Source organism: Cylas formicarius, unplaced genomic scaffold (genome assembly GCF_029955315.1).
Source record: "Cylas formicarius isolate icCylForm1 unplaced genomic scaffold, icCylForm1.1 PGA_scaffold_1__22_contigs__length_36826433, whole genome shotgun sequence".
NCBI classification, from domain to species: Eukaryota; Metazoa; Arthropoda; class Insecta; order Coleoptera; family Brentidae; genus Cylas; species Cylas formicarius.
In genome coordinates, this window is record NW_026844264.1 from 10,140,126 (window position 1) to 10,153,768 (window position 13,643).

General features: G+C 35.1%; 5 protein-coding genes across 9 annotated transcripts in view; 3 read left to right on the forward strand and 2 right to left on the reverse strand.

Moving 5' to 3' along the window:
* Window positions 1-95: 95 nt before the first annotated feature.
* On the reverse strand, window positions 96-2,297 carry LOC132696442 (ATPase WRNIP1-like). Of its 4 annotated transcripts, none has more exons than XM_060661257.1 (6): window positions 1,245-2,297; window positions 864-1,017; window positions 624-807; window positions 535-566; window positions 321-471; window positions 96-244 (listed from the first exon to the last, which is right to left on the reverse strand). In XM_060661257.1, the coding sequence occupies exons 1-6, from the start codon at window positions 2,204-2,206 to the stop codon at window positions 168-170; spliced, it is 1,560 nt and encodes a 519-aa protein (XP_060517240.1). In that variant the 5' UTR covers window positions 2,207-2,297; the 3' UTR covers window positions 96-167. The 4 variants fall into 4 exon arrangements, 3 of the variants coding, with proteins under 3 accessions (XP_060517240.1, XP_060517242.1, XP_060517239.1); XM_060661259.1 differs by having other exon boundaries at window positions 321-566; window positions 1,245-1,560; window positions 1,623-1,745; XR_009618027.1 differs by having other exon boundaries at window positions 115-244; window positions 535-585.
* A 266-nt stretch (window positions 2,298-2,563) lies between these two features.
* Window positions 2,564-5,913, forward strand: LOC132697346 (protein O-mannosyltransferase 1). The gene is made up of 5 exons (XM_060662776.1): window positions 2,564-2,975; window positions 3,031-3,825; window positions 3,878-4,428; window positions 4,726-4,943; window positions 4,996-5,913. The coding sequence occupies exons 1-5, from the start codon at window positions 2,677-2,679 to the stop codon at window positions 5,482-5,484; spliced, it is 2,352 nt and encodes a 783-aa protein (XP_060518759.1). The 5' UTR covers window positions 2,564-2,676; the 3' UTR covers window positions 5,485-5,913.
* Window positions 5,914-6,050: 137 nt separating this feature from the next.
* Window positions 6,051-7,248, reverse strand: LOC132697348 (proteasome subunit beta type-7). The gene is made up of 4 exons (XM_060662778.1): window positions 7,047-7,248; window positions 6,807-6,986; window positions 6,392-6,728; window positions 6,051-6,336 (listed from the first exon to the last, which is right to left on the reverse strand). The coding sequence occupies exons 1-4, from the start codon at window positions 7,106-7,108 to the stop codon at window positions 6,091-6,093; spliced, it is 825 nt and encodes a 274-aa protein (XP_060518761.1). The 5' UTR covers window positions 7,109-7,248; the 3' UTR covers window positions 6,051-6,090.
* Window positions 7,249-7,356: 108 nt separating this feature from the next.
* Window positions 7,357-9,519, forward strand: LOC132697347 (peptide chain release factor 1-like, mitochondrial). Its single transcript, XM_060662777.1, has 2 exons — window positions 7,357-8,055; window positions 8,110-9,519. The coding sequence occupies exons 1-2, from the start codon at window positions 7,524-7,526 to the stop codon at window positions 8,769-8,771; spliced, it is 1,194 nt and encodes a 397-aa protein (XP_060518760.1). The 5' UTR covers window positions 7,357-7,523; the 3' UTR covers window positions 8,772-9,519.
* Window positions 9,520-10,107: 588 nt separating this feature from the next.
* LOC132697345 (centrosomin) overlaps window positions 10,108-13,643 on the forward strand; it is a 54,718-nt gene continuing 51,182 nt past the window's right edge. The window contains exon 1 of one of the 2 annotated variants that reach the window (XM_060662773.1): window positions 10,108-10,291. In XM_060662773.1, coding sequence (XP_060518756.1) covers window positions 10,230-10,291 — 62 coding nt within the window. In that variant the 5' untranslated portion in view covers window positions 10,108-10,229. Of the gene's footprint in view, window positions 10,292-10,362; window positions 11,758-13,643 lie in introns of those variants that run through there. The other variant, XM_060662772.1, reaches the window with a different exon arrangement.

Here is a 13,643-nt window from a genome sequence, read left to right on the forward strand (position 1 = left end):
AGAAGTAGCTTTTGTGATAACATGACCCAACATGGTTGTGAGGTTAAAAATTTTAACTTTGTCATGTTTTTTCTGTCATTATGTATTTACTAGGTTAGCGGGAAAAGAATAAGGAGTGCATATAACTGAAAATAATATATTATAAAGCAGTTAACAAAAGAAGGAAGTCAATTGAAAAAATTAACATCACTCAATTCTGGAGGCATAAATCCAAACGTTTCCCCTTCCTTCAATCGACCATAACCTGCAATAAAAACATACCAGAAAATAAATAACAGTCGAGGAAATGACTGGACTGGAAAATTGTAACAATTTCTTACCCAATTCCTTCATAAGTTTGGTGGGAGCATTTCTAATATGCATGGGCACCGCCGGCTGAGGTCCTTTAAAGGTGTTAATCACGTTTTTAGCTTTGGTCAGAGCGGCATCTGCCTCCCGAGATTTGGGAGCTCTTGCCAAATAAATAGCGCACTGCGCAAGCAACACATCTGATTCAGGCATGCCCAACAATTGGCAACCTTGCATAGTACTTACGGCCAGTTGGAGGGCGTTGGGATCCGCGTTTCCTGTTTGAACAAATCAATTCTGATCTAATTAAACTGCTAATCTTGCCAGGTAGGTACCTATATCCTCGCTGGCAGCTCTCACCATCCGTCTCGCGATGTACCTTGGATCTTCGCCACTGACGATCATTCTTGTGGTCCAGTACAGTGCGGCATTTGGGTCGGAACCTCGTATAGATTTATGCATGGCTGAGATGATGTTGTAGTGTTCTTCACCCGTTCTATCATATAACATATGAGATTTCTACAAAGGTTTAAAATAAACTGAATAGTTTTTGGTACAACCTCTGTTATTACAACCTTGATTTGATTTTCGATGTCTTCCGTTGTAATAATTTTGTCCTTCGTGCTGCTACAATGCTGCAAAGTTAACTGTAGGTTTCCTAAGGCAATCCTTGCATCTCCATCACTTATATCTGCCAGCCATTTTAAAGCTTTTAACTCAATCGCAAATCTGAAACAAATACTTCCTGCTTCGTGGGCCCTTTTGCGTAAGAAAAATTAATTTTTTTTTTATAGCTTAATTACCTTTTTTTTGTAAGAAAAACTTATACAAATCTAAAGTTTGATTTGTTGTCAAAAAACATTTAACTAACTCGCTAGCCTTCAAATCCTACTTAAAACTCAAACAGTTAAGACTGTGAAAAACTTGTAATTTTGCCCATAAAACAAAATAAATACCCATTTGATTCATCCTTAATAACACGGTAAGGATTATCGACATCAATGATATCGACGTCTAAAGATTCTGCAGCATTTTCCAATATGGAATACAAGTCATCAGACTCAAGTTTTTCCATTACAATTACCCTACACCGACTAAGCAATGCGGAATTAATAGCAAAAGAAGGATTTTCTGTGGTGGCACCAACTAAAATGAGATCGCCCCTTTCTACACTCAAAAGAAATACATCTTGCTGCTTTTTATTAAAACGATGAATTTCATCCATAAATAATACGTTTCTCTTTCCAAACTTGAGGTCATTTTTCGCAAGAGCTACAATATTGGACACATCTTTAACTCCACAAGCTGCTGCACATAAAGAGGTAAACTTATACTTGGCCGGATTCTTTTTACAGATTTCGTGAATGACTCTGGAGAGAGATGTTTTTCCACAACCAGGTGGGCCCCAAAGTATCATATTCGGTATTTCATCCTTTTCCAACAAAGACCGCAAGACTGTCTCTTTACCCAACACATGATTTTGACCATAAAAGTCATCAAGCGATTTTGGCTGAACCTGTATCCCTAAAGGAACTTTAAAAGACATATCCATAAATTTATGTTTACCAACAAAGCTTGGTGATGCACCTCCTTGTGTCAAGTTATCTTTTTCTAATGAGAAGGGTTCCAACTTATTACTTTTTAATTCTGTTTTTTGAAATAATGGAGCAACTCGCGCGTTTTCTTGGATTTGTCGACCAAAATTGCTGTCTCTGGGAGATTTCTGGGTTATAGTTCGTTTAGGCTGAGTAGAACTAGTTAAATCTGGGGAAGGCGGCCTTTTACGTTTTGGATGCTCTTCGCAATTCAGAAAAATGCATCGGTTTACATGTTTTTCTATTTCGTCAGGTAAACACGGTTTCTCGCAAACTGGACACAACATTTTCTCATTTTCTTTTATTTGCGCTGAATCACCCATAATTTCATCTACAAATTTTAATCAAATATCGGGAGGTTCTTCCTTGTTTACTTATTTTGACTTAGAGGCCACAGCATAGACACTATATTATATTAGTTGGTTACTTTGGCCACAGAAAGTGTTACTTATTTTTTTTCTGTCACTCTTCTCACCAGGGTAATGGCTAAGAACACTGGTTTATTATCAATATGAGAAAATAAATATCTCTTCTATTTTTATAGGTCTGATTACCAATTAGTTTTCAAATTTTCGTCGTGTCCTTACTTTTATTCGCAATGGCATTAGCTGAAAAACTTTATTATTACAATCATTTGGCCAAAAAAAAAGAAGATATTGAAATGGATGGAACGGAAACTAAGGAATGCAGACGTGTCATTTTTGTTTAGAAATTAACATTCCAAGAAATAACCTTCATTTTATTAAGTGTTTTTTTATTTGAAGCCCAAAATGCAGTAACTTGTTATTTAAAAATGGAGACTACAAAAACTAAGAAAGTAAAAAATAGGGCTAAACAAAATGGAGTGGTTTCGTCAGGAGAAAATAAAAATTCGTATACAGAACTGAATGAATATGTGGAAAAAACTGAGGATGACACTAGTATAAAGAACGAAATTAGAAATATAAACTTTAATGATGAAGAGATTTCAAACACAATGAAACACAAGAATTTTTTAAAAGTTAACGTAGAAATTGACACAGTTTCTATTCTGTTATTTATGTGTGGAGTAGCGACCCGAATGTATAAGTTAGAAGAACCCCGAAATATTGTGTAAGTGTCATCAATCATATTCAATCTTTTTTAAATCTTGTTTAATTTTTTTTAGATTTGATGAATTGCATTATGGAAAATATGTCACAATGTATATGAAAAATACATTTTTCTTTGATTCAAACCCTCCCTTGGGCAAACAGTTAATAGCAATTGCTGCTTATTTAGCTGGTTTTGATGGAAAATTTAAGTTTGATAAGATCGGCAGTTCATACAGTGAAGGAGTGCCTTTGATAGCTTTACGTTTTGTGCCTGCATTTTTTGGCAGTCTGTTAGTTCCAGTAGCATATCATCTAATGCTGGAAGTAGGGCTTACTCAGTGGACATCAATTCTAGCTGCATTGTTGTTATTATTGGATAATGCGTTGTTGACTCAAAGTCGGTTCATTTTGATGGAATCTATGTTAATGTTTTTTTCATTGTTTGGAATTTTATGTATTCTAAAATTCAGGACGTATTATGCAAAACCATATAGCTTGGCATGGTTTTTCTGGCTGGCTGCAGCTAGTGTATCATTAACTTGCTCCTTGTGCGTGAAATATGTTGGATTCTATTCATGTTGTTTAGGACTTGCCATTCTATTGAGAGACTTTTGGAAACTGCTTTCACAACCAAAATACTCAGATTTGTTCCTCTGTTTACATTTCTTTATTCAGTTTATAGTCGGCATTTTCGTAGCTGCCTTAGTGTACCTGACAATATTCTATGTTCATTTAAAAATATTGTACAAAGCAGGGCCCCACGATAGTATAATGACAAGCGCATTTCAAGCCTCCCTAGAAGGAGGACTGGCTAGCATTACAAAAGGCCAACCTCTACTTGTAGCTCATGGATCGCAAATAACCCTGAGGTAAGCAATAATTTACAATCTTTCCCCAGTAATTTTTATTGTTTCCATTCAGACATACTCATGGAAGAACATGTTGGTTGCACTCTCATAATGCAGTGTATCCCATCAGATACCCAGACAACAGGGGCTCTAGCCATCAGCAGCAGGTAACATGTTACTTATTTAAGGATGTGAACAACTGGTGGATTGTCAAGAGGCCAGAAAAAAATGATCTTGTCGTTGAACAACCTGTCGATTCCATTAAACACGGTGACACTATTCAGTTAGTACATGGTATCACAAGTAGAGCACTCAACTCGCATGATGTAGCGGCAGCCATGTCACCTCAATGCCAGGAAGTTTCCTGTTATATTGACTACAACATATCAATGCCCTCTCAAAACTTGTGGCGGGTCGAAGTTCTCAATCGAGACCAGACAAATGATGCATGGCACACAATACAGTCCTTAGTTAGACTTATCCACGTGGATACCAACACCGCCTTAAAATTCACAGGAAAACAGCTTCCCGACTGGGGCTATCATCAACATGAAGTTGCTGCTGACAAAGTTATAAGTCAAGATGATACCATTTGGAACGTTGAAGAGCATAGATACACCAAATGTAAGTTAGGTTATGTTTTTCTTATATATCTCTTATATATTCGCCCTTCTTGAAACACAAAATTGTTAATTTTTATTGCCTGACCATTTAACACTTCAAATTCTCAAAAAAATTCAAATGGAGCCCTATAAAAACCTTATCACCAATATTAAAGTTCGCATAGCAGTGATACCAAAATAAAATTGCTAGTGAATAATATTTCCCATCAGTGTTGCCAAACGAAATTTTGTGACATTTTATCCTTAAAGTAGGCGAATTCAAAGGTCTAAATGTTTTTGTTAAAATGTCTTTATACAGCTGAGGATCAGAGAGAACGTGAAAGAGATTTGGTAACGGCAGAAATGATACCCACAGGAGCAACTTCCCTATCTTTCTGGGAGAAATTCTTTGAGCTGCATTACAAGATGATGTTCGTCGGTTCCGAGAATGTCCAAGACCATATGTACAGTTCTGGTCCGCTGGAATGGCCTTTTATGACGCGGGGAATCGCGTATTGGGTGTCTTCATCCAGTAATGTAAGTAGTTTTATTTCGCGTTGTTTGATTGTTTATTTTTTTTTTGTTTCAGGCTCAAATCCATTTACTAGGCAACTTGGTGATTTGGTATTTAGCAACCATTAACGTTTTCGTGTATATCGGACTGTTGGTATTCTATTTGTTGAGACGGCGCAGGCTTTATTACGATTTGGATGATGAAACGTGGCGGGATTTTCAGTTGATCGGTGAAGTCTTCATGGCAGGTTATTTCATTCATTTTTTACCGTACTTTTTTGTTGAGAGGACTGTGTTCTTACATCACTATATTCCCGCTTACGTGTACAAAGTTTTACTGTTGGCGGCGACCATAGAACACATATATATTGTTTTAAAAGATGTGATAATGATAAAATATTTGGCCAATATGTTCTTATTTTTGGTAGTTTGTAGTACTTTTGTCATGGTTTACGTGTTCAAAAAGTTTTTGGTGTTATGTTACGGAACAACTCCTTTAAGTTCCAGTGATATTGTCGACTTAAGGTGGAAGGATAGTTGGGACTTCATTATCCATAAGAATTAAGGTAACGACTGATTTTTTCCAATTTTGGTATTGTTAATTTGAGTCTAAATAGATACACAGACAGAGTGGTTCACGTTGATTGTTCTATGGCGAATTGTGACGAACTACAAAAATTGAATTATGTATATTTTAGTAAATATGGAACATTGTATTTTAAAACAAATTTTTCTCACACAAAATTCTAGCTTGAGTTATCTTCCTACAGCTACCTTTTATAGATTTAAATGGATTAAATAATTAATGTTTATTTTTTGTTCTGTAGAAGTCTCAATGGGAACCCTAGCGTCATCCACCCTGTATATCATAATCAAATTGGTATTTTTTTGTGAATCTCATTTTAATGCAATTCCATTGGTCCAATTTATCCTTTTTTTTTTTAATTATTGGCTTCTCAGTAGAATGGAAAAATGTGAAAAATATATATAATAGGTTATACAACTTTTCAATTTACTGTATTACTTTTGAGATTTTATATACATTGTATGTTGATTATTAAGACAAGATTTTTTTATTTATTATTTTTATATTATATTTTTGTAGTAATTCATGAGAACCAAATAAACTAATTTTACAAAATTGTGATTCATTTATTGAATTAAAAAAAAATTAAACAATTTCCATCTGCTCGGGTTCAACTCTTTTGACACACACATCTTCAATGTCGACAACTTTAGTTGTCAAAACTGCGGTGGCTCCTTTTGGATAACGGTAGGAAGTCTGCTTTTTGCCTTTTTTATTAGCCTCATCGTATGTTCTCTTATAATCAACTCCCCCCTCCCGAATTATGCAAATGTCTACATTTGAGCCAGAACCCAAATCATTGAAGATACCAGCAGCAATTGCATCTCTAACCTTTAAAAAAATATCAATAAATTTCAGGCTCATATAAACACAACTTGACTTCTACCAATTGAACTCCCTCTTCTTCTTCCAAATCGGGTTTCCACCGCGATTCGAAAACGGCCATTGCTGCCAAAGATCCGGACCCCATAGTTATATATGGTAATTTGTCAGTGGAACCGTGAGGATAAATACTGTAAAGGTGGGGTCCTGTAGAATCTACCCCACCCAAAACAAGTGCAGCCCCTATGTAGCCTTGATAACGAAACAGATATTGTTTCAACATTTGATTTGCTGTTGCCACTCGTACGACGCGATTGGTGTACAATCGGTGTAATTCGAGTTGAGAAGCTATCATATGGGTAGTCTGTTCTGTGTCAGCTGCGGTACCAGCTCCACAACAACTATAAAGGAAGATCAATTTCATCTTTAACTAAATTATTGCTGATAGTTTTATAACCTTCAATATCAACTATACTTACTACATGTTCGGAGCTAAGTAGTGGATTTTCTCGCAGTTTTTATCGGCGACCGTGGTATCCTCTGTGGCTCTGGTATCAGCTCCAAGGATAACCCCATTTTTATAGATAATGCCAACAATAGTCGTACCAGTCTTTGTAGCTTTCGGAAGCTGCAACCCTTTCTTTTCTAGTAAACTATTGCTATGAAAATGATTAACAGTTGAAGGGTATCTTATGCAAACTTATTTTGAAAACTATTACCGTTTACAATTATCAAACGAAAATCCTGGGAGCGGTGGTTCGGGACATAAAACGGACGTCATGTTTCTTTCGTGATAGTGTAAGAAAAAAACGTATATATACCTAACCGTTTAAACACCGACTAAAATTGCAATTGTCACGATTGATGATTACTGAATGAAAATGGCACAGGTCAGTTTTGGTCAATCCGAACAACGCAATTCATAGACCATAGAAGATGTACCAATACAGAATGTACTCCGAAACAGATATTTTCATTTCTCAATTAATTTTTCAGTAATTTGGCTAGGTTACTTTTTTATTTTTCATATATGGGGTTGCTAAAACGACAAAAACCAATCAGCAACAAATGCAATTAATTTTTTTTTTCAATGTAATGAAAACAAAAAGGGAGAGCAGTGCAACGGGTCGCCATAACCTCAATATTGTTGTGTAGTAAATAAGACGAAAATATTTAAAATAATTAAAAAATTTAAAATGTTTGCTTGTGCTAAATGTACATGTCATGTTTTTAAATATCGTGTACGACAATGCATTTCAGTAGTTATGATACCTTTAAGCAACACTACACATCCACCTAAGGCCTATGATTTACACTTAAAAATAGGAAATGTATCTTTAAAAAACTATATTTCTAAGATAGAATCAGAATATCAAACCCTCTCTACACAAGAACACTTTACTAAAAGTAAACAGTGGTTGCACCTGCAGCCGGTAATAGGACTTTTAGAGCAACGTTCAAATTTGGTTGACAATTTAGAGAACTTAAAAGAACTGATAAACTCTGGAGACAAGGACCTGTCGAAAATGGCATTGGAAGAAAAAAGCCAATTCGAAAATAAATTACTAGAGCTGGATGAAGAATTACTGGAAGCTTTGCTTCCAGAGGAGAAAGACGATAATTGTGATTCCATTGTTTTGGAAATTCAAGCTGGAGTAGGTGGTCAAGAAGCTATGCTGTTTGCAAAAGAAATGTTTGATATGTATTGTAAATTTATTGTGCACAAGGGTAAATGGTGATTTAAATTGCTTAACTTTTGATAACATTTACCCTTGTTTGTAGGGTGGCAGTATGACATAGCACATTTTCTAACAGTGGATACTGGAGGTTTGAGGCATGCTTCTCTATTAGTTAACGGACCATCTGTGTTTCAATGGTTTAAATATGAAGGAGGAGTTCACAGGGTACAGCGCATTCCAACAACAGAAAAAAGTGGAAGAATGCATACAAGTACAATTTCTGTTGTTGTTTTGCCACAACCCAGTGATATTGAAATAAACATAGAAAGTAAAGACCTAAAAATAGAAACTAAGAGAGCACAAGGAGCAGGTGGTCAGCATGTAAACACCACAGATAGTGCAGTTCGGATAACACATCTGCCAACAGGCACAACAGTTGAGTGCCAAACTGATAGATCACAAATTAAAAACCGAAAGTTTGCAATGGCACATCTTAGAGCTCTTTTGTACCAGAAAGAACTAGACAGGCAATTGGCAGAGGCTAAGAGTACCCGCAAAAGTCAAGTAAAATCTCAAGATAGAAATGAAAAAATTAGGACATACAATTTTAATCAAGACCGCATAACCGACCATAGGCTCCAGGGGGTGCATTTTCATAACATAGAAATGTTTATGAAGGAAGGAAAGGATTTGGAAAAATTGTTGCATGAAATTGATAAGCAGTCTAGGATACAAAATTTATTAGAAATTGTAACAAATGTCTGAATTATATTAGTTTTGATTTTTAATTCTGGTTGTTCTTTGTTTTTGACACAGAGTACTAAATTCTGTGATTTCAGTTTTATACGAGTCCTCTAGTATTCTGTGTCTAGTAGCGCCAAAATGGCTTGCGGTATTAATAAAATGCAATTGCCTTTGTAACTAATCACTTTTGTTTGCAGTCCTTGCATTTACCAAACGTAATGAAAATCTTAAACAAAAACTGAAAGAACTTGAATTCTTGTGTTCTAAATTTCAAAATTGTTCACTGTTACTGGATATAATAGTAATCTTTATATCTTACATCTTTCAATGATTAAGAAACGTAGCAGTAGTGATTGGGAGCGTGTTGCACATTTGAATTTACAAAGCCATTGCCGAGACGTCCGGTGGCACATGCGCTACAAATCAACATGTTGCGGGGTGCACGCCATTTTTGGTAACGAGTTTATTTTGTGCTAGGTAGCGGTAGCGAAGCGATCGATATTAGTAAAATTTGGTCTTGAAAGAGGAATTAATAATAATTATATATTTTTTGTTATTATTTATATTATTATTAGCATTTACAAAAAAAAATTTTTTCAGAGTCCCAACGAGAAAGTTTTCTCGAAAACCCCTCAAGTTTTCGAAGATCAAATGCTGCTCCGAAATGTGCTAGATGTGGTAAATTCTAAAATGGACCTCTTAATAAATTTACAAATGTAGACTTCGAAAATATTCTAATAAGTTCCCTTCATAACTCCTTACAGTCTTCATAATACTTCTGATTTTTTGGTATTGGACACCTATCACCTTCATTATCCTGAATTATTCGAATTGGTTCTACGAATTCCAAACCAATTTGACTAAATTATGCTCGGTCATTTCGTTTTGAATTCAAAAGTTCAACAATTTCTGATGTAGTAGATACTACAGTCAAAAGACGTTTCCACTTTATTACCACATGTTAATTAAATCAGCGGCACTACATACAAACATTGAATAAGAAATACCTTCAAAAAAATCTAAATTTCGAAATCGACAACACCCAAACAAAAATAGGACACCATAACCTGTACATACACGTTGCCAATCGCTACCGTTACGTATCGGGAGCGCCTTGCTACATCCGCTGAATACGACCAATGATCCTTGCAATTTTTGGCAGTAAACAGTTATTAATGTAATTTATTTACCTAAAAACAAAGTTTTCATTGATTAAACAAACACAATGTCAATATATTTTTTTAATTACAAGTACTAAATATATATTAATTTAAATAACAAAGAATTGGACACTAAGCTTGGATCCAAATAAAGAAGAAGAATGGCCTTGGTAACGGTGGACCTACCAATCAAAACAAACAGGTTTTCATTTTCAAAATGTCGAATGCATATGTCCGTTAACGGATAGTTGTATCCTCGTTTTCTTATTTAAGTGTTTTAAGTGACTTTCAAAGCCTTTCGTGTATTATATCGGCGAACATGGAAAACAATAACGAATGTGTTGATTCCGTAGACTATTCTATACTTTCATTGGCGGACAGGTAAGTAAATTTGTTTGGAATCCGTTTTAGTTATTATCATAAGAAAATTTTCGGAAATTATTATCGATATAATTAAGATGCAACCTAAATTCTCCATAACCACCTTTAAAGTTCTTGGAAATTTTCATTTACGTCAATGAAAGTGCCCTTACGAGCCTTTTTTTTGCGTCCCTAGTCAATCAATAACTTAGAAGGATTGCATTACAGGTATAATATAACTGCAAGCGTTATGAAATATACAATAGAGTATGTGCCAATAATACGTATCGCATAATCTGAATCTCACTTTTACTAACACTAACAATTTTTTTGCATTTGCGTTAATTAGTTCTACTAGAGAAAAAATGACAGTACTAGTTTTTTGTCCTTGTAGACCTTGTTATAAATTAAAAATGTCAACAATAGCAGGTTGACAGGTTCGGTATTAGGTATTATGTAGTATTTCATTCATTATTAGAATGTCCCAAAAAAATATCCCCAGTTTATTTCTTAGTGTCTTGACACTCTGTATGTGTTTTTTGTTAAAATCTGGTTTGTTCACGGGATATTTACACGAAAAGCTTTAAACATATGCTTTGAAGCAGCTTAAGAACCTTAGTTGTTGCTAGATTCAAGTCCAATAAACATATTTAGATTTCCATTCATTTAATCAGTTTCGTCTTTATTTATAACAAAACAAAATTGCCAGTTTGTCTTATTGGAGATAACTATACTTACAGTAATCATCACCAACCCTTAACTTTAATTTAGTTTCGGAATTTCTTTAATTGACGATTCGATTAGTCATCGCAAACTTTCTATCTGTAAACACATTACGCCTCCGCACGAGGGCCAATCAAACGCCGCCCTCGATGGCCTCCCTATTCGATCGATAAAGATACATCCCTTCTTTCCGTGGTCGCGTCTCTTTCTTTGAGCCGCCGCCGACAAGGATGGTGCGACGATCGGCGAGACACGGCGCACGTGGTCCACGGAGCTCTATGATGCTGGCGCGGGCTCTTGGCAACTTCGGAAATTTTTAGTTGTGTTTAGAGCAGTACGTGCGTAAGTGGTTGGTTGTTTCGACGCCGACGACAATTTTTAATCATTTCTCCGTCGCCGATGTTTCCTCGTTACGACTTTATTGTAAAGTGCGTGGGTTTTTTTTTTCGTAACCGTCAGCGATTGCACAAATCGAGAGTGCGCGTTGTTTATTTTGTCGACGGATATTCGTTTATTGATAATGCAATTTCTTGAAAACGTTTCGCGCGATACCGTCACCGGTCTTAACACTTGGTAGTTGTTGGGTGGCTTTGGAGATGTGATACGCGCGGGATGATTTTAATTTAAGGACCTTTATGTTTTCGTTGTACCGCGCGCGCGTTTAGAATGTCGTTTTTTAGTTTTACTAGCGGATATTTGAGTTCCCCGCCTAGGGAGTCCCCCATCAATAATAACTTGGCGAGGAGCCCGACGATACCGTTTTGGTGAGTTTGCTTGCTACGAGAGATTATTGAAATTAATGCGATTTTTAATTGTTTGTTGCGTTTATTTGTGCAGGTGTAAGTGTTGGAGCTTATATCATTTCAAGTCAGGCCTGCAGATGTTAATAAACATGCGTATATTCAAATTTTTATGTCATTTCAATTTTGAATGGTAAATAACGAAAAAAAAACCAGACTTGTAAATGTTAGGGAATATGGGAAAACGAATTAGTTTTACGTATTTCATCGTGTTGATTGTCTTTTTGATTTAGTGGCAAATTTTATCGAAAATTCAGAATTATTTTAAGAAAATGCAGTTTTTTTTTCTGTAATTAGCTGGCCACCCTGTGGGAATGTTCACAGCTTCATGTCATTTCAATTTTGAATGGTATGTAACAAACAAAAAAGGCCAGATCTGCAATTAGCAGGGAATATGGGAACAAGTTTTACATATTTTATCGTATTGATTGTCTTTGTAATTTAGTATCAAATTTTGTCGAAAAGTAGGAATTGGAAATTGGAATGAATTTTTTGGAAAAAATAAAAATATCTCGAAAAATATCAATATTGCAAACATTGTTTAATCGCGTTCTTAAAATTTTTAAAAGTTTTGGTGTGGAATAAAAAAAACATTAAATGAAACGGTGAAACCAATTTCGAGAATCGATTGGAGGTTACCATGGAACGAAGGGAAAATCCCCATGTCCAAAATATTTCCCTAGATTTCCTCATTTTTCTACGCATTACCCAAATAATTTTCCGCTTTCCCTAAGTCTCCTCGTATTTCTCTATATTTCTTAAACATTTCCTATATTTTTTTTATGCAATATGTTTAACTTAGTTTGGTGTATGAAGAAACTGACCCATAATAATAATGCTTTAGGTAAAATTCGCTTGTTTCTCTCAATAATATCTAAAAGCATTAAAAAAAATAATTCAAGCATAAACTGACTACTAAGTATTCATGTGGTTTTTGTGGAAATTGTATATATCTTCGTCCATTATTATTGATATCATAAATAGAGAATCAAACCCACGAATCTATGACCCTAGAGATGAGTTTTTTTTAAACTTAAATCCTAAATTATCTTTCGTTGCATCGAAACACTTTCTTTCTTCTTAAATCTGTTTAGCTAATCAGTAATTCAGATTGAAATAATATTTCTCTATATTACCTTAAAATTCCCTCATTTAGATCTTCCTTCCCTGTGCCTGTTTCGAATGAGAAGCTATAAAGCTAAGTTAATATAGTCAGTATAGTTATTGTTATTATTCAATTAGAAAACGTCCCGGATATTGGAAAAGTTCTGTCGGAAACTCATAAAACTTAAAGGTTAAATAAAAATGAAATACAATTGGATTAATGTTAATACTCCCCAGACAACTAATATGACTTTGTTTAAGTTCAATTTATAATTCTTGATAATAACTAACAAAGGTAATGTCCAGGGTTCGACTCAGGGTAGTGCTTTCCATCCTTTTGTAGGTTAGTAGCAATAATTGGTTTACATTTATGTCGATGTTGCTTATTGCAAGTCCTTATAATTTGTAACACAACAGATCCGCAGAGTTGAGATCGAAGTTGAAATCAACACGCCTCAGATTCGGTTGGATACGAGGCTGTATATCAAAAGGGAATGCGAGAGTTATGGGGCGAACAAATTCATCAAGCGTGAGGCGCTTACGATACGCGAAATTAAATTTGAGTTATTGCAAAAAACGACCGTAACTCGGCGTTAAAAATACGATACAGCGTATAGTGGGATTTTAAATTCTTAGAGATTTAATTTAAAACTGAGAATTATACGAAAAACACGGTTTCACTAACCTGGAAATCCTGGGAAAATTCATGAGGCGGCCTGAAGTTAATCAAAAGTACTACTTATTCA